A 19240-nucleotide genomic window follows, 5' to 3' on the forward strand; every position below is an offset into this window, starting at 1 on the left:
CCTGTCCACTACCACTCTCTGGGTGCACCCCATCAGCCAATTTTTGACCCATCCAACTGTGTAGGCATCAATGCCACAGTCGCTCAATTTATTAATGAGAATGGAGTGAGAGACAGTGTCAAAGGCCTTCTTAAAGTCCAGAAAGACTACATCCAAGGAGACACCATCATCCGGGGATTTACTTACCTGGTCATAAAAGGCCATCAGGTTGGTCTGGCAGGAACTGCCTTTGATGAACCCATGTCGATTTCCCCTGGGCATAATCTCCCCTGCTGGCCCCTCAAAGATGTGATCCTTGATAATTTTTTCAAGGATTTTTCCCAAGACCGATTTGAGGCTTATGGATCTATAGTTTCATAGTTTTCAGGGTCGGAAGGGACCTGAGCAGATCATCAAGTCCAACCCCCTGCCAAGGCAGGAAAGAGTACTGGGGTCAAACGACCCCAGTAAGGCGTTTGTCTAGCCTTGTCTTAAAGACCCCCAGGGTAGGAGACAGCAACACTTTGCTTGGATGTTGGTTCCAGATCCTAGCCACCCTGACAGTGAAGTAGCGCTTCCCGTCGTCTAATCTGAATTTACCCTCTGCCAGCTTGTGACCATTACTTCTAGTCACTCCTGGTAGTGCTCGGGGGAAGAGGGACTCCCCCAATGCCTGCTGGTTCCCTCTGATTAGCTTGTAACAGGCCACTAGATCCCCACTCAGCCTTCTCTTGTGGAGGCTGAACAGGTTCAGGTCCCTTAGCCTCTCCTCGTAGGGCCTCCCCTGCTGCCCCCTGATCATGTAAGTGGCCCTCCGCTGGACCCTATCAATGTTGTCCACATCCCTCTTGAAGTGGAGCGCCCAGAACTGGATGCAGTACTCCAGCTGCGGCCTGACCAGTGTTGCACAGAGGGGGAGGATCACTTCCTTGGACCTGCTTGAGATGCATCTGTGGATGCATGACAAGGCATGGTTCACCTTCCTGACTGTATCCTCACACTGGTGACCCATGTTCATCTTGGCATCAGTGATGACTCCAAGATCCTTTTCTGCCTCTGCACTGATGAGAAGGGAATTCCCCAGCCTGTAGATATGGTGGTGGTTCTTCCCCCCCAGGTGCATCACCTTGCACTTGTAAGTGTTGAATCCCATCCTATTCTCATCCACCCACACCTGTAACCTGTCTAGGTCCAACTACAGCCTATTCCTCCCTTCTAGCATGCCCACATCCCCCCCCCACACACACACACACATCTTAGTGTCATCGGCAAATTTGAACAGGGTGCTTTTTACCCCCTCACCCAAGTCACTGATCATGCCGAACAGTGCAGGCCCAAGGACCGAGCCCTGCGGAACCCCAGTGCCCACATCCCTCCAGGTCAAATATGACCCATCCACTACCACTCTCTGGGTGCAGCCCTCCATCCAGTTAGCAACCCATTTGACTGTGTGCGTGTCAATGCCGTAGTCCCACAGTTTTTTAATAAGAATGGGGTGAGAGACAGTGTCGAAGACCTTCCTAAAGTCCAGAAAGACTACGTCCACTGCTACCATTGCATCTAAGGATTTGGTGACCTGGTCACAGAAGGCCACCAAGTTGGTCTAACAGGACCTGCCTCTAATGAACCCTTGTTGGTTGCCCCTAAGCATAACCTCTCCTGCTGGCCCCTAGTGGGTCCTCCTTTCTCCTTTTCTTATAAATGGGGACCACATTAGCTAGTTTCCAATCTCTGGGCACCTGGCCCATGGACCATGATCGCTCATACAACCAGGCCAAGGGCACAGCAATGACCCCCGACAGCTCTTGCAACACCCATGGGTGGAGGGCATCAGGGCCCAGAGATCTGAAAGCATGCAGCTCTTCCAGAAGATCCCTAACTACATCTGCACAGACCTGAGGCCTGGCAGTGCTATACCCAAGATTGCCCCTACCTGTGGTGGGAGAGATGTCCTGGTCCCTGTCCAAGAAAACAGAACTTGTTAAAAATTTCGGCTTTCTTGTCTGGCGTTGCCACAAGATTACCATTTGAGTCTAGCAGGAGCCCTATATTATCTGGTGCCCTCTTCTTACTCCCAATGTATTTGAAGGACTTTTTGTTGTCCTTAATCCTGGTCTCTAGCCTGAGCCCCATCTCTGCCTTGGCCTTCCTAATAGACCTCCTACACTCACGAGCCAAGGAGGAGTATACCTCCTTGGTGATAGCCCCTCCTTTCCACCGGGTGTACGCCTCCCTTTTGGCCCTCAGGCATTCTCAAATGCTTTTGCTGAGCCATGGCGGTTTCAGAGAACTCTTACCCCCCTTCTTTCTCTCAGCCTGGAGGATTGTCCCCTTAAGGTATGACCATCCCTCATGGACTCCTAGATCCTCTACCTTTTGGGCCCTCAGTGCCTCTCCCACTAATCTCCTAAATTCCATATTACTGTTTTACTGGTACGATATGATTCAGGCCTACATATGTCAGCTAGCATAAGTTATGTCAAGTTTCTATTTTGGTCCATCCTGTCCCCAGGCCTGGTTGTGTAACCCATGACTCACACCTACCCCTCCTACGTAACTTGATTCCTGAATGAATGGGGATGAAGACTTACTCCTTGGGACACCCTCTCCATCTGTACCAGCACCATGGCACACCACCTATCCACCCAGAGGCCCTGCCAGTGACCCCCCTCCAGACAACACCTGCTGGACAAGGACCCCTTCCCAGCCTGGACAGCTATCACCCCTCACCCCCCCTTCAACCAAGGACTTGGACTCTGTTTCTCTTCCCCACCTGGACTCTAGCCCTTTCACTAAGTATCTTTCTCCTGCTGCCATTGTGAGTGCTTGTGTGTGTGTGTGCATGTGCGTGTGAGCCAATAATTTCATGGAGCTGTGTAGTGTGTTGTCTCTTTAATAAACATGTTATTTGGACCCTGAGTTGGGTTTTGCTTTGCTACGTTTCCGGCCCTGCTCCAATCTCTGCTCCTCACCCCTCTAACTTCTGTCTCATTTCTCCCTCTCCTGCTTCTGGCTCACTGCCACCTCCAACACCTGTCCTGAGCTCCTCTCTGCCTCCAAACCCCCTGTTTCTTTGCCACTGTCTAATCCCCACTGCCTTTTCCCATGAGCAACCTCAGTTTCTTTCCTGGCAGTCTCCTCCTTGCCACCACTTATCTGCCCCCATCACCCCCAATATCTCAGCTGTCTGCCTCAGTTTCCAGCCCCAAGCTCCTAGGTTTCTGTGTCTCTCTCTTTCCTGGCTGTCTCTTCCTTTCCACCAGGCTTTTTTTTTTTCCCCCCCTCCCATGCACCAGTGATCTCCAGTAACCCTGAGGCCACCTGATCTTAAGTAAACCCAAGCCTCAGTTCCTCAGTCAGCTTCTCTCTAGTTCTAATCCTGGTTCTGGCAACTTTCACTCCCTACACTTTAACTCTCTCTCTCTCTCACCTTAACCTTCTCCCAGGTACCCCAAGCACACACATACATACCTACGATCCAAGTTAGGAACTTACCTATGTGTAGGTGGGTTGTATGTGTATGAACTGGTGAGCGTGTGTGTATAAATATAAACTGTGTGCATGATATATGAATTAGTGATCTATGTACGTGTAATGAGTATACGGGTATTGACAATTGATTTTTGTCTAATTTTTAGTGTGTAGTGTATATGTGCTTGAATTGGTGATAGATATGCATGTGCCTAGGCTGGTTTGGATGTGTATGTGCCTGAGCTGGTAGTGTGTGTGTGTGTATGCACCTAACTGATTTGTGTGTTTGTATATGTGCAATTGTGTCACACCCTCCTGTCTAACAGCGCAATATTGAGATCCTGAGAGTTGGCCTGACCCCACAGGGCAACAGGCAGGAATACAGTGTCTCTTGTACATTATAGTCTTGGACTTAGAAAATATTTAACACTGCTAACTGCTAATTCATAAATAAGGGGAAAGAAAATTAAGAGTTGATATAGGAAGTTCTGTACAATTTTCAGGCCTTGCACATCCATTTGGAACATGAACTGTTAAATTATAAAGCACAAACAATCTGTAAAACCCATTATATGTGTTCGTACCTTGAAACGGTGGTTATCATTAAAAGAATAAAGCTTTGTGTTAACAATTATCACACAAAATAATCTAAGGTACTTTAGGTTTGCCTATAGAACATGGCAAGGATTACTTGTGACCATTCTTTAGTAGCAATGAGAAACGGCTTATATGCAGTGGCAACCACTGGGGTTTTAATGTTATACTTCAGTTCTAATATTTTATTGACATGTATCCAATTGCTCAAAACTATATTTCAGTGGTTTTCAAACTATATTTTGTGGAATCCTGAGGTTGCACAACAGATCATCAGGGGCTCCATAAAGAGACTGGGGGTAATGGCAGAATGGGCCAGATGGTACACTGCTATTGCCAGGTCAAATTGCCTAGCTTGGCACTAGTCTTTAGGATAGGGGTAGAAGTTCTGCAGCAGAAAAAGAAATATTAAAGTGTTTCATAACTTTAAGAAGTTTGACAACCACTACTATATATGATATTTAAGGTCACTTGGCACTTTTCACATCCTATTATTAGTAGCTCATAGCTTGCCAAACTTAACTGCTGTAGATGAAATTATCTATGACAAATGTCTGCCACTGGCTACAGTTTTTTTGCTAAGTCTCAATGAAAATAATTCTGCCATTTCCAAAAATGAAACTAAAGGAAAATACATTGTTTTTCCATGATAAAATTATTAGTGAACTTTTCTTAGAGAAACTTTAGGATGTCAGTCATGTTTTGGAACAGAGACTTGCAATGTGGCAATAGGATGTCTGTAGTCTCATGCCCCCAGCAGGCATTACACTTAAAACATGATTAACCAGTTAATCACGTCTTAAGCACTAACCTGGCCACATGTTTATTCAGTTAATGATGCAATAAAATAGTAAATAAGGCATAAAATGATTACAAAAATATATATAACTTTGTGGCTAGTTCCCATCACACCATACATTGAGGAGAGTGGTCAGCATGAACATGAGCTCTCAGCTGTGGGAGTACCTTCAGCCCTTGGCTCCCATGCGCTCCCACAGCTGTAGAGTGTCCATCACCTGATCAGGACCCCCAGCCATGGCCCTCAATTCCACAGCTAGAAGAGCCAATCAGTCGACCAGCACTCCCAGCCACAGGAATACCACATGGTGGTGCAGGGGAAGCCTGGGCTGCCCCTGAACCAGCAATATGGCATGATTGAGATCTGATTCCCCAGACCACTTTTACACTGCCTGCCATGCACACATGTCATTGCAGGAGAAGCAATTGTTGGGATCATGGACCAGATACCATTGTGCCTTTAACTGACTGTCTGTCAGCAGCCTCAAAGATGCTGTCCTTGCCATGCCTGTTAAAATTCACCTGCACGTGTCCATCTGATAAGCCTTTGAAAAGATCTAGTTGTATATCTTTAAAGCTGTATTGACATGGAGATTTCAATAAACCACCTCTGCAGTCCCTGTGAACTCCAAGCTCCTATAGCTAAATCATCTTCACATCCTTCCATATGAGTCAGATGGTATTGAAACCCTCAAGAGAAGACACTTGGATAGCAGAATGTTAGTCTAGGATACATTTCCAGCTATTTTTCATTTGATCAAGAAACATACTATTTTATGTTTATCCCTGGAAAGTGTAGAGGAGTGGTTCTCAACTCTGCTAAACTCAAAAGCACGCCTTTATTGGTATAAGGCATCTCTTGAAACATGCCAGCTTTTACTTTTCACTTGTTTTTTGACAACAGAAAAATATTAAAGCAATTCCTGTATTGAAAAGAATTCAGAAAGACCAGAACCATTCAGTATGTTTTTAACACTCTGAATGCCTATTTGAAATTTCTGGGTTTACTTTGAGAACCATGTTTGCACACCCAACAATGCTAACATTATGTAGCATTTTGTAGCACCCTTGAAAGGATTTAAAAGCACCCCAGGGTGCCACTTCATCCTGGTTGAGAATCACTGGTGCAGAAACCATGTAATTACACTATGTGGATGGCACTATTTTACCAGAAAACTATCAGTGTATGTATTGTTTATTTATTGCATTATGGATGTGTTTTCTGCCATGATTTCCACTTGGGAGTTCTGCAAAAAGGGCGGGAATACCACTGCAGGTCAGTTTGATGGCCTTTAATTCCAGAATTACATATATATGCTTTATTTTCAGGTATTCCCAAGCAAGAATGCGCATCTTGGATATACATGTGGTTCAGGGGGACACCCAAGTCTGTTCTCAACACATCCATAATAACAGCCATCATCAGGAAGAAGACTGAAAATGACTCCCTTTTATTACATACAGAGTTAGCAACTAAGTACATTGTCACAACTTCTGAACCAAGAGTATTCATCTTATTGTTCATGTGATGTCTGGATAGAGAATACCACAACTGTAAGTTTCACATGTGAAATATGAAAAATTGAATTATGTGCAGGAAAGCCAACATAAAGCACAATAGCCTTGCACACAAAGGGCACTTTTACATGTGCTCCAGGGTTGCAGGTGCTTGAACTCAAGTTCTTTCAATGAGCTTTAGATCAAGTCCTTCTGCTACCATTTTTAAGTGTGGGGATGCTGATACACAAGATGCAGGAGGTTTCTGGAGCATGGCAATTGCTCAATTAATTGAGTCTGCTCTGACATGCTGGAATTCCTGTGCATTAGAGTGGCCTCCACACTTCCATGTAGGTGCCCATACACACTAATCCAACTACAGGCTAGGTAACACTGACTGAAATGATAGAATGCTATTCTTCAGCAGGTAGGTTTTTCCTGCTCAACAATTCACAAGGAGTCTTAGCTAAGGGAATAAAGAAGGACTGTATTTTAAGTCAGAGTCCCCTGCTGAAACCTACCCCTGACCCACCAACCATCCATATGTAGGTAGTTCTGGATTCTCTGTCATCTTAAACGCATTCCCATTATTGAAAGGCATTTCATGAATTTACTAAATACTCTCTTAAGAACTCTGTGGGTAACACTAAACAGCCATGGAATGAACTCTCACAGAAAAATGATAAAGGATAGTAGTACACAATCACTTCTGGGAGAACACTCTTCACAGAACAGTCACTCCATTTGAGACCTCGCAGTTCTTATAAGCATGGGTGGATCTAGACTTCCTTAAACAGCGGGTAGCACACTGCCCCCTCAGACCATGAGAGAATGGGAGTGAGGGCTGGTGGGAGCCTCCACTCTGGGGAGGCACAGGGCAGTGGGCAGGAATCAGAGCTTGTAGGGAAGAGACCCGTGTTGCACCACTATTCCTGGCTGACCCGGACATGGGTAGAACTCCACAGCTGCTCCTGCCGCTCTCCTGCTGGGCACTGCAGGGAGCAACTGCACAGGGAGCCAGGCTCACCCAGGGCTGCATCATACAGATTCCTTTCAACACCAGCTCCCTGCCCACCCCACCCCCTGGTGTTCCCCACTGAGAAGGAGCAGACACTAGAAGGAACCCAACTCACCCCACCATTGCTGTCCCCACTTGATGCAGGCACAAAGGAGTCCCAGAGCTGCCCTGCCCTGATCTACCTGCAAGCTTTAGGAGCAGTTGTGCAGTTTGCTAGGCTCAGCCAGGGACAGCAGTGGCAGTGCACAGGTTCTTCCTTCCAGTATCTGCTCCCTGCCCACCTGCACCCTTCCCTCCAGGTCTGATAAAAGATATTTTACTTGGTCCAATAAAAGATCTCACCAAAAAAACCCTTACCATTGGGGAAAGGTATAATGAGGTACTTCAGCATGTACAGGGATTATTCAGACCTTTGGCAAGCAGGGGTGGAGGGAGAGGAAGAAAGGGTCTTACCAGCACCTGATCTGCACTCAGACAGGAGCTGCTGCTGCTGTAGTTGCACAGGCTTGGGCTCCTGCTGCTGCTGAGGACAGGCTCACTGCCCAGCAGCTTCAGCAGCTCCATGGTGTGGCTCCTGAAGCCACCACCCCTGTTGCCCCATTTATTCACTTTCCCTGCCCAGGTGTGCACAGGACCATGTTTGCCATGGCAGATTCCCAGTGGGGGAGGCGGGAGGGGAGGGTGCAGGCACCATTTCAATCACCCCTGAAATGCACTACTCGGTGAGGAGCTGTGCTGCCTGATTGCTATAGCTGGGAAGTGCAGGGCTATGGCAAAGATTCCCAAGGTGGGTGGAGGCGATTCTGGTTCCCCCTCTGCCCCCCCCCCCAGGTGTGGGAGACAATGCCCAAGCCTGGTGCTCCACCCAGCCCACTAGTGCCATTACTGCCATTGGGCAAAATGTAATAGCTGCTGCTCTCAAAGCCATGTAGCATTGTTACAGTATGAGTCTACACATTCCTCCACAGCATGACAAGACAACTAATCCTTACTGCTGGGCCAAGAGTTCAAAGATAAAGCAAAAAACTAAGCCTTCTCTGCTAGAAGCAGATGTAGTATTTTCTGTCTTCCCTTTCTGGTGTGCCATTCCCATTCCCAGCACATATCCTGCATCTGTTAGAGACAACTGCTGAAATTTCACCCAGCTCTGGGGGCTGCAGTGTTGTGTCCTTTGGCCACCTAGATGCTGGACTATGTGGTGGCAGCCAGGGATCAGAGGAAGTGTGTGAAGCAACAAGAAAGATGGAAACAGGCATTTCCTACTGACCTTCCAACTACTCCAGACACACACATCCTCCTGCATTGAGCAGCTGAGGATCCTCCTGATGAAGCAGTCTCAACAACCACCAATTCTCTCTTCTCACTTTTCCATCCACACAACACATATATATATGCCCTTCTCCTGTCTCAGCAGGCAGATTTGATACCTCACTACTCAGATGCCTAACCACCCACACCTCAAATCATAGGACATAGCATCCAATGACCCTCTCCCAGACATAGCATTCCATGACCCTCTCCCAGACCCAACTGACCCCCATCTAGCTCCTCTAGAGGTAAAGCTACTGAGTGTGTTCAGAGACTCTCACATCGTCTGCTTCTAGGAAGTGAAGAAACCCCACTAACAGGAACAGCTGAGAGACAGAGAAGTCTGGCCTGAGCCTATGGCAGTAACCATAAGGAATGAAGAGCTCCCTTTCCTCATATGGTTGATGAAACCATTGCAAGTAAGGCTACATTGAATACTGCAAACTTCAGGCACTAAAAATGATCACAAGTCATTCCCCCTCATTTCAAAATGATTATACTGATTTTAGGATAGCAAGTTTATTTATTTATTTCAATTTTAAAAATCAATTATTTTTATTTGCCACCTTGTTCTTTAGCTTTTCTGATACATTCCATATCTTCAAGCTTTTCTATTCATCCATGAATGCTAGAGAAAATAAATAAAGCTGAAACTTCTTGTGTAATATCATGATTCCAGCATTTGGCACTTCAGGAAAGATGCCAAGAATCATAAGACTCCCAATAAAAACACCAGAGCTGGAAACACTGCATATACCAAACATCTGCTCAGTTATTTTATAATGCGAGGGGGAGAGGGAGAGGGGGAGAGAGAGAGAGAGAGAGAGAGAGAGAGAGAGACTATTCTTTCCCTTAATCTCAAATGAAAATTACTCACTGCAGGCTTGATTCAGGTTTCACTTTGCTCCTCATGCCAGACTAACTCTTCTGACTAGTGCACTGGACTGTAGTGAGCTCATGCCTCCCCTCCACCTCCTTCCCAATCCACTTTTAGTCAATGAGGAACACCAGACACCTCTGTTCATCCAAACATGCTCTAGCCATGCTGCTGGAACAGGTAATACAAACAAATACAGTCCAGGGACCGTGACATGTTGTCCTGCAACATAAACCCAACTTTAGTTCACAGTGACATAAGTAAATGAATATTTTACTTAAAAAAACAAAACAACCCCGCGTATTAAAAAGGGAGAGAGAAAAGAAAAAGCAGTGAGCCGCAGGCAGCATTATTTATAGGGTGCCTAGATTGTCATTCAGTACCAATAGAATCCAATCTGCTCTGCAAAACGGATGCAGTTGCTAAAGCAGCAAATGGCAGTTACTTTTTTTTTTTAAAGGACACCTCTGGATATATAAGGATACAATATAACATCCTGATGGCACTAAAATAAACATATAGAAACAAATGCATCAATGTCAGTCAGAAAAGTATTTCTTTTAAAAATACTATAGTGTACCTATATATTTAAAGCCACGGTACCTAGCAAATATTTTATTTATTAATCAACAACATACAAAGCATTGAACAAACCACAAACACTAATGCAGTTTTTGCCCTGGAGATCTTGACATCCCCTGTGTCCCTCCCTTGGATGAGAAGCCTAGAAACAGGAATACATTATATACAACTCTGACAGGCCATTTCTGGTAGGATATGAAACTGGTGGGTAACTGAGGTCCCAGAGTTGTGGGAACAGGGAAGAAAGATCCTAGACAAAGAAACAGAGACTTCTAGAGACATCTTTACCTGTGCTCTGGGGGTGGGGGACATCTTAATTAAAGCAGCTTTGACAGTCGCTCTAATTACAATGCCTGCAGCATCTCATATATTCAGTGCCCTGCACTTCAAAATGGCAGTGGGGGTGCTTTAACTAGAGCTCATGTGACAAGCTTTAGTTAAAGCGCCCCGACCCCATTTTGAAGCACGGAGACACTGAATACACAAGACACAGAGGCTGCTAGAACGCTCTAATTAGCATGCTCCAGCAAACTCAATTAACTGAGTCTTCTCTGGCACGTTGTAATTACAGCACATTGGAGCAGTGTCCTCGCATGTCTACAGCCACCCCTACATTTTGGCAGCTTCTTGGTCATTAAAATGCCCTAGAAGGCAGCCTCTGGGCTTAGTGAACTTCGTCCCTCCCTGCTGTGTGGAACCAAAAAAGGTCCAAACTATTGTTTGAGATTCCCCATAACCAAGTACAGTGAAACCCCAACACTTCCAACTCAGAGGTATGAAAAAGGGTAGATTAGAATGAGATGTCAGTGTCTTGCTTTACTGCCAGGCTCCTGTCATCTTTTACCAGCTTTAATTAATGGTCTTCCTCCCCACAAGGGAAATCTGACCAAACACTTCCTCACCCCCTTCTTCCCAGCCGTAATTCCAGCCCCTGCTCCCTTGCAGTAACAGGCTCTGTCTTCTCTCCTCCACAACACCAATTTGTATCCCCCCCAGGATACTCTTTGGCCTCCCCGCAATCCTGCCCAAGAAAGGTTTATCTTATCCCACCTGAAAAGCCATTATGGATGTCCAAGTCCAGATACTGTCCTCTCTTACCTCATATCTGAGGAAGGCAAATCACACTACCCCCTACCTGTGCCAAGAATTATTTCTGTGTTCTGAACACAGGTTTCCTCTGTTCCCTTCACCCTACCCATAATCAAAAGCTACACTGCCATGCTTAGACTTGGTTGCTTTTGTGGATGGGATGGTAGGAGCTAATGAGCCATTTCAGGTGTACACACTGCATTTATTTTAGGGAAGAGGTGTTTGTTTAATTAAAATACATATAACATGCAGTTCTAACAATAATCAAGTAAATGGGGAAAATGAATGATTATGAATAAACATATATGAGATAAATTGCAGCCCACATTCATTTTTTGAGGTCCTCAGACCACTGCACTTGCTCTCTTCCCACTAATCCATGTCCTCTGACCTCATTCACTTGCCACATTTTTCATAGGGCATTGTTGCACAGTAATTTTGGGCAGCTCCTGGAGCTTGTAACATCTGGATTGTCTGCACATTAATACCTGTAACTACCTTTCAGCACTGATTATGGAGCTCAAAGTTATACCATTCTAGGGCAGAATTATCTCTGAACTGCTTTACCCAGCTCATGTCACATTAAGGTTACAATCTAGGCTACACCTTAGTGCATTTATACACATATCTTTTTGTCGTGTGATGTGCCAGAGATCCACCACTATGGAGAAGACTCTATTAATTTAGTCTACTCTGCATGCAAGCTCATGTAAACTGCACTGCACCACATGCAGTTGTATAAGAGGCGAAATGCACATCTGCATGTAGAAAATGGTGGTGGTGTGCTTTTGAACTAAAATAGCTATGTGGTTTAGTTCAAAAGTGCGCCGCCACCATTTTCTCAATGCTGATGCGCATTTTGCCACTTATACAACTGGAAGCGACTCAGCACCAGGCACCTTGAAAAGCACCTGGTATGCAGCACTTGCATGTGTAAAAATGCCCTTAGTGTAAACACCTCCCCCCACCTCCCCCTCCCCCGCTGGCCTGGATCAAGCCCATTGCCCCCGAGTGTCCCAGATCCAAGCTCACTGTCCCCCACCCCTCCACCCAATTTACATGTGGCTGCCTGGTCTGTCTGTCCTGGGGGAGCAGGCAGGGAAGGGTTGACCTGCCTGCCTGACCACCACTGCCACAGCTGCTGGTCTGTGGGTGGGCTCAGCCCAGAGAAGAGCAGCAGCCTAGCAGTGGCAGCTAAGGAGACAGGTTAACCCTTCCTTGCCAGCTCCCCTGGGGCAGACAGCACAGGCAGCAACATATAAGCAGGGGAGGAGCAGGCAGGGGGGTGTGGAGGTGGGGCAGGGTGTAACAAGGCCCTTAATTAAATCAACCTGCCAGGGAAACACTCCTCCCCTCCCAGATGTACCCCTTCCCCAAAATTACACCTCCCTGAGGTCTTGCCAAATGATTCATAAATCAAATTGTGCAGGGCTTCAGAGAAAGCTTAAGTCTTTTAAAACATCAAAAAGTTTTCTAACTATAAAAAATATTATGCCATTAAAGTTCAACTTCCTGAGATCCTGTAGAACTAGAACCAAACCTTCTTGAAATGGCAGTATATTCCCTTTTCTAGTGATACACATTCCAGAAGGGTCCATTTCCAGACCATCCTTAAGTACATCTTATATATCTGCTATAGAATTATGAAGGATAGTCCAAAAACTTATGGAAATAATTTATTCCCTGTTAAACCCCATGGTGTTTTTAAAAAGTTATTTCTTTTGAATGTTTATTTCATTCCTATTTTACTTCCATAGGACTTACAATAATTAATTTACCGTTATAAGCTTTGCTTCACATCATACATAAATGAAAGAACAAAAGAAAAAGCCTGAAAATTCCCTAAATTGTCAATTAAATATAGTTTTAGTAGCATATACAAAATAATTAAAGTGTTCTACAATTTTACTGATATTCCTTTAGAATGATCTGCACACCCCAGTGGTTTCACTAATTGTGACTAATGGAGCCATCTCAAACTCAAATAAAAACTGTATGCCATCCCACACAATCTAATATTTCCTCCCTCTCTCTCAACATGCACATATTTTATATTATACATATAAATACATACAGAAGAATGCCAAACAACTGTGCTCTAGTCATCCACATGTTCAATCATCTACATTTTACAGCCCATTGTGCGGTGAAGCTTTTTTTTCCTTCTCTTAATGTTCTATAAGAGCTGTGTTCCTCTTTGATCAGGAAATTTCTCACCATTTGTGGAAGTTTGGAAAAATATCTTCCTACATTCCTAAATGTATTTTACAATGCCATACCTTTACAATGCAATATCTATTATCATGTATTGTATTTTCAGTTGTATTTTGGGAAGTTACTGAGTAACCATGTTTTCATAACTGTTTAGGGGTCAGCACACTTGTTTTACTGCATTTTATACACACACACACACACACATTTTATATACACAGATGTACATGTTTTTGTAAGATTCACTTATGCTTCTTGCTGAAGATATGGGTCTCCAGGAGTGATGAAATAAGGAAAGGGTGTTTGGTTTTAGAACAAGAATGAAGGGGATAGCTCAAATACTAGGGGCAACATGAACTATAGCACAGTGGTTACATGCAGATTTCAATAAAATCATGCATAATGTATAACAGATTTCTAACATATTATTGCTGGATTTTTTCAGTGACATTTATCACGTCCTCTTCTAGTCTCATCTATATTATAGCAAGCCTCTAGAGTCTGCATGAATATATTAATCTTTGGAAATGATAGCAACCTATTACTATATTGGCTATATTTTTCACTGTTCTGGAGAGCATTGTATGTACTGTGGAGAGCTTACTAAGGTGGCCTCAATAAAAGTATTAATCTGCAAAGTACTGTGCAGCCATTTCACTCAAGCTTTCATGAGCTGGAGAACACCATCGGGAACACACTCCTGGCTGTTATATTTTCTTACCTTGTTTTCATTTAATAAATGTACCTGGAGGCACTGCAAGAACGTCCTTAGCTGTTTCTATCATAACTGGTGATGTGCCAAATTGCAACAGGCCTGGTCCTTATTACTGTACTCACTTTTATCTCTTGCCCTGACAATGACTGGGTTAAGAGTCTCCTGCCATTATTGCTAACTCTGAAGGCAGGCTTCCAGGAAATGTTATGCCTAGTGTATGTGCACATATGAATGTGCCAAGTTTTATTACAATTCAGTGTTTTCATATTTTACTTTTTTTTGTTTGCATCTCCATGCAAGCATATAAACACACCCCCAGGGACTGGGAAATGATTAAGCGTATGAGGTGGTCATACGACAGCTAAAAATGTAACAAGTAGTAAATCTGAAGAGCTGAATCTTGCCATGACTGATTGAGGAAGCTAAACAGACGCTACTAGCTGCAACCTGCTGCAAAGGCTCCTGCTGACAATGCCAGAATTTCTCACAGCCAGACTCAGAAATAAAGCTATGGAGCTATTTCACTGGACGGAAATGCATCCCTGGCAAGTGCTTTCTGCTCATCATGGTATACTTGCTAGCCAGCGGGACAGATACTCATAAGCGCATACACAACCTGCAAACCATGCCCCCCCAGGGAATGTGATGCACAGGTCAGTGCATTAGCGAGGCTCATTACTTAGTGTTTTTACTAGTATTCTCCAGAGATCCTACACTGTTGTTACTATATTGGTTGGCAAAAGCTACCTCACTGGTCTTCTCTACCTTACATGACACCGGGTAAGATGCTGGGGCATTCTTTATTATAACATTTATAACATTTCAACAATTCAGCTTGTAAACGGTCTTGACTCTCCTGCCAATAAAGTCAACAGAATCACTGGCATGCTTTTCAATTGCCTAGAACCTGACACTCATGGTGCACAGTCAGATTCACTGAAATCAGAGGGAGTCATATGAAGAGGACCAGCAGCAGGATCAGAGTGAACCCCCGCCACCCAAAAATAATAGCTCAAGTGCTGTATATAGTAACAAAAGGGGGAGAACCCCACTTTTTCCAAATGCTTTTCATTCCACTGCAGCTGGAATAGAGGAAATGCAAGTTGGATACACCACAAATACTTCCTTAGCATTCACGTAACCTACAGTGCACCAACCCCAAATATTCTCAGATAACAGGTAAGACTTTAAAAAGCATGAAAACAGGAACACACATGAGATCTTAAGTATGAAAATGCTTTCAGTTTTCAAGGCTTAAGCATTCAATATTTTCAAGCTTTATTCTCCAGCCACAAAGGCTAGATAATTACTTAGCTAAAATGATAATAGAAGACATTCTCCTTATGTCATCACACAGCTATAGGAGCCTTCAAGTAAACTTGAGACTCAAAATAAAGAAACAACAAGAATTCCCAATATAAAGACTGTGCTACCTGTTGTAACAATGAATCAAATGCAGTGCGTCTAGAAGTTATTGTTCCTGAGTGTGAGAGAAGACTGGCTAATATTATGTAAAGGATGTATCACAAAAACCCAGCTGGGCTTTCTCAGATTCCTCCTGGCAGTGATCCTGGAATTGCCGCAGCTGAAAATGTTCAGTAGCTTTCACACCCCTTTTGCTGAGAAGTCCACTGGGCTCATTCAAATGATGACAACCAGAGAAACCCCACAGGCGCAGTCTGGCTTTACATGTACAGCTGGCTAGCCTGGGCCTAATACTTGGGATGGTGTAAGAGGTGGGGAAGGTTACTCCTTTGTCACAATCTGATCCTTGCCTCCTACCATTTGAGGCTGAGATATTCTTTATTTCTCTGAAGCCAGGAGCTTGTTTTGATCACCGACTATAAGATTTTAATGGAACTTACGAGATTTACACAGCCCCCTCAGAATATACTGCTTTCCCAACAGTCACAGTAATAATGATAATACGTTCGAATAATTGGGTCCATAACCATCAAAAGAGTGGCCCCAAGTGCTCTCTTCCCTTGTTCCTTTATTTGTCAGTACTGTATATTTAAAGCTTGTGAAAGAAGAAACAAGAGGAAGGACAGCTAGAGTGCCAGTGGCAAATTCATGCCACATCTCATGGTCAGTAGCAAGAAGAAATTTTGAAATGTATCCTTGGCCATACTGAGGACAACAGAAGGCTTGCTTATCTGTATAATATGTCCCCATATTGTAATGCTCATTGAAACAGACTGGACAGTAACTGGACTGGACAATAACTTGTTTAATTTTCTCCTTGTGAATGGTCACATTATTGATAAGATGAGTCAGAATTGCATAGGGTTGTGCAGAGCTGTGGACAAAGAATGATTTCACATTTAAGAGAACAGGGGTTGCTGAAGTTCTGGAAGTTTTGGTGGTGCTTTGGGTTCCATCTGTGAACCAGATCTATAGCTACTCAAGCTCACTAAAACATTCAGCCCATTCATCTGCACTTCTTGTGAGAACACTATGCCATGTATTCATGCCAAGAGAAGCACAGAAAAAAGGCTTCTGCTCAGAGAACCAGACTTTGGAAAGTGTCTGTTCTCTTAAATGCAGATAGATCTGTTCTGACTCATCCATTTTTGTACAAGATTATGGAGGATGGTGACAACCTTTACAGACCTCAGATTTCCTTGATTCCAGGTTTTCTGAGGGATTACAAACCAGAGTAATGATTCCCTCCTAAGCCAGGAATATCCTTATTCTTGCCTCTTTTAGCACTTTTGTCAATAAACCTGATTAGAATATGAGGCTGAAAACATCATTTAAAAATTAACACTTGTTAGGCAAAATTCATTAATCAACCAGAGATACTGGAAAATCATCCTTTAGTGTAAGCATTTCGATTGAGAGTTAGAGGACTGATTCAGCTCTGTCAATATTCTTATGGGCTGGTGACTTAGACTAGCTTCAATTAGGAGACAGTGAGGGGCTCTCTCATGCAATGCATGATGCTACATGAATTCTAAACATGCCAGTTTTGTTACATTCCAATATCCCAGAAAAATATATCCCAAACTAAGCTGGGTGACAGTTAAAGGTCAGATACTGCGCTCAAATCATGGCTGAACTCCCACTGAAGTCACTGAAGATGTTTGCATGTACATGACCTAAGGGTTTAGTTTTGAATGAAGTCAGACATGCAAGATGGGTCATAGAGTTTTCTAATGTACTCCAGATTTTCTTTTATCCTGGAATAACCCCTCCAATAAGCATGAAGAAGTGGCAATGCTATGTCTAGTGCCAATCACTGAAATAAAATCAATGTGACCCGATTTCTCTTCTGTATTGCCTGTATCCTGTTCTCTATTCAAGCAGTCCATCAACAATGTGGCACATGTACCACAGGCAAAATTTTTACTGTCAGGGAAATGTTTGTATTTATCTCCAAATGCTCATCAGATCCCTGTGTGGGAATAGGGCTATGCAACTGCACCAAATCCTTCCCTTTAATAATTATGCATTTCCAGCACTGATCTGGCTGTGGGCATGTTTTATGAAACAGGTCTGCCAAAATCCCCCCAGGTTTAATTAACAGATAGGTGTTGTTCATTTGAAATATCTCTTTCTAGCTTCAAAGTATAGAATAGATTTCCTAGCCACTGTAGTAGTTGAAATTTTAGTGATGATCATACTAACAGAAAATAGGCATTCATCTAAAGGAAACGCATATTTTTAGCAAAAGGCTAATAACTTGGGGGGAGGGAGGGGCAAATCACTCAATGTTCCTGGACACTTTAAAAAAAAGACGACACACATTTCCTAGTAGGTTAATTACCATATAATATTGATGATAGAATTTTTCAAGTATTACCTGTACTTTCACTAAGAAGTGCTTGAAACCGTGGTGTTTGCTCTGCTGAAGTAAAGAAAAGATATATTATAGGTACTTTTCCATACTGGGATGCCAGACGTGCAACATAACATTAACTTGCGTTATACAACTACCAAAAATCAGATGTCTACCACCCTTCTTTTTTAACAGCGGGTGTACCACATGCACAACACTGTTAAATATCCTTGTTGTTCTCATTTTTGCTTAACAGTTAGTGAGCAACCACTAAAAGGGACTGTCCAAACCAAACAGTTGTATTGAATGTATGACACCCCAATAATCTTTCACCATAGCCTCTGTTAAGGAAGACTGCGTACTAATGGCTGCAAGTTTTATGGACCCCGATACATCCAATAAATATTTTCCTAAATCATAGTATCACTGAGAGGTTTCACCAGCATCCCAATTTGCTAGGCACTATACAAACATAGTGAGAGGCCGTGCCCTACTCTAAGGATAGACAACACACAAGACACTAAAAGATGGGAAGACATGAGGAATCATATTACATTTAAAAGATGAGCAACTGAGGCACAGAAATGTTAGCAGGGAGTTTTATGAAAGTACATTGATGACTGAGTATGACAGGAACTCAAGTCACTTTCCCAAAGGAAATCTGTAGCATGGCTGAGAACTGATCTTGACTCTATCAATTTAGTGTGTGAATCAGATACTGACTTCCTGCAAATTCAGTTTGATCAGTCACAAAGCTAAAACAGGGCATATCTGTACAGGAAAAAGTCCACAATGAAAAAAAACAGCATCATTATTTTACAACAAATTTTTGATTATTACTACTTACTATGGAAGAGTCTCAAAACTATTTTGTCTCTTTTTCACTTTTTTGTAATAGGAGAATTCCCAAGTTAGGAAAAGGGTCAGGATATGTATACTGGTTGTATATATCGATCCTGCATTCTCTTGGAACTCATCAAGGTAGTCTTTTGGGAGATATGGGGGCTGTTTCATTTGTTTTCTATTTGCTGAAGAACAACTACTTGGTGGCTTGGATTTTTGGAGCATCACATGGAACTCGTTTTCCTTAATAAGCAATGTAGGCCATAGGGCACAGTATGAAGGCAAAAGCAAGCATTCGCTAACTCAGTATACTCTTTTGCCTATACTGCAATATAAAATCTTTACACTTCTGCATCATGGGATTTATAATCCAGTGTCACAGTGTGCTGAAAATGATAAACCACCATCACAGCAGCCATCACCAGAGGTCATGATTAAGCAATAAAGCAGACATAACTTAATGTGAGGTGTGATAAG

At 43.4% G+C, this 19240-nt stretch overlaps 1 protein-coding gene across 5 annotated transcripts in view; it reads right to left on the reverse strand.

Moving 5' to 3' along the window:
- Positions 1 to 19240, reverse strand: part of GPM6A (glycoprotein M6A) — a 382272-nt gene that overhangs the window by 213494 nt on the left and 149538 nt on the right. For 2 of the 5 annotated variants that reach the window (XM_019534632.1, XM_019534631.1), the window contains exon 2: positions 17945 to 17986. The exons of 2 other annotated variants lie outside the window; for them this stretch is intronic. In XM_019534632.1, coding sequence (XP_019390177.1) covers positions 17945 to 17986 — 42 coding nt within the window. Of the gene's footprint in view, positions 1 to 17944; positions 17990 to 19240 lie in introns of all 5 variants that reach the window. One more of the 5 variants, XM_019534630.1, reaches the window with a different exon arrangement.

The sequence above is a fragment of the Crocodylus porosus genome, unplaced genomic scaffold (genome assembly GCF_001723895.1).
Source record: "Crocodylus porosus isolate Cpor-Errol unplaced genomic scaffold, CroPor_comp1, whole genome shotgun sequence".
Lineage (NCBI taxonomy): Eukaryota > Metazoa > Chordata > Crocodylia > Crocodylidae > Crocodylus > Crocodylus porosus.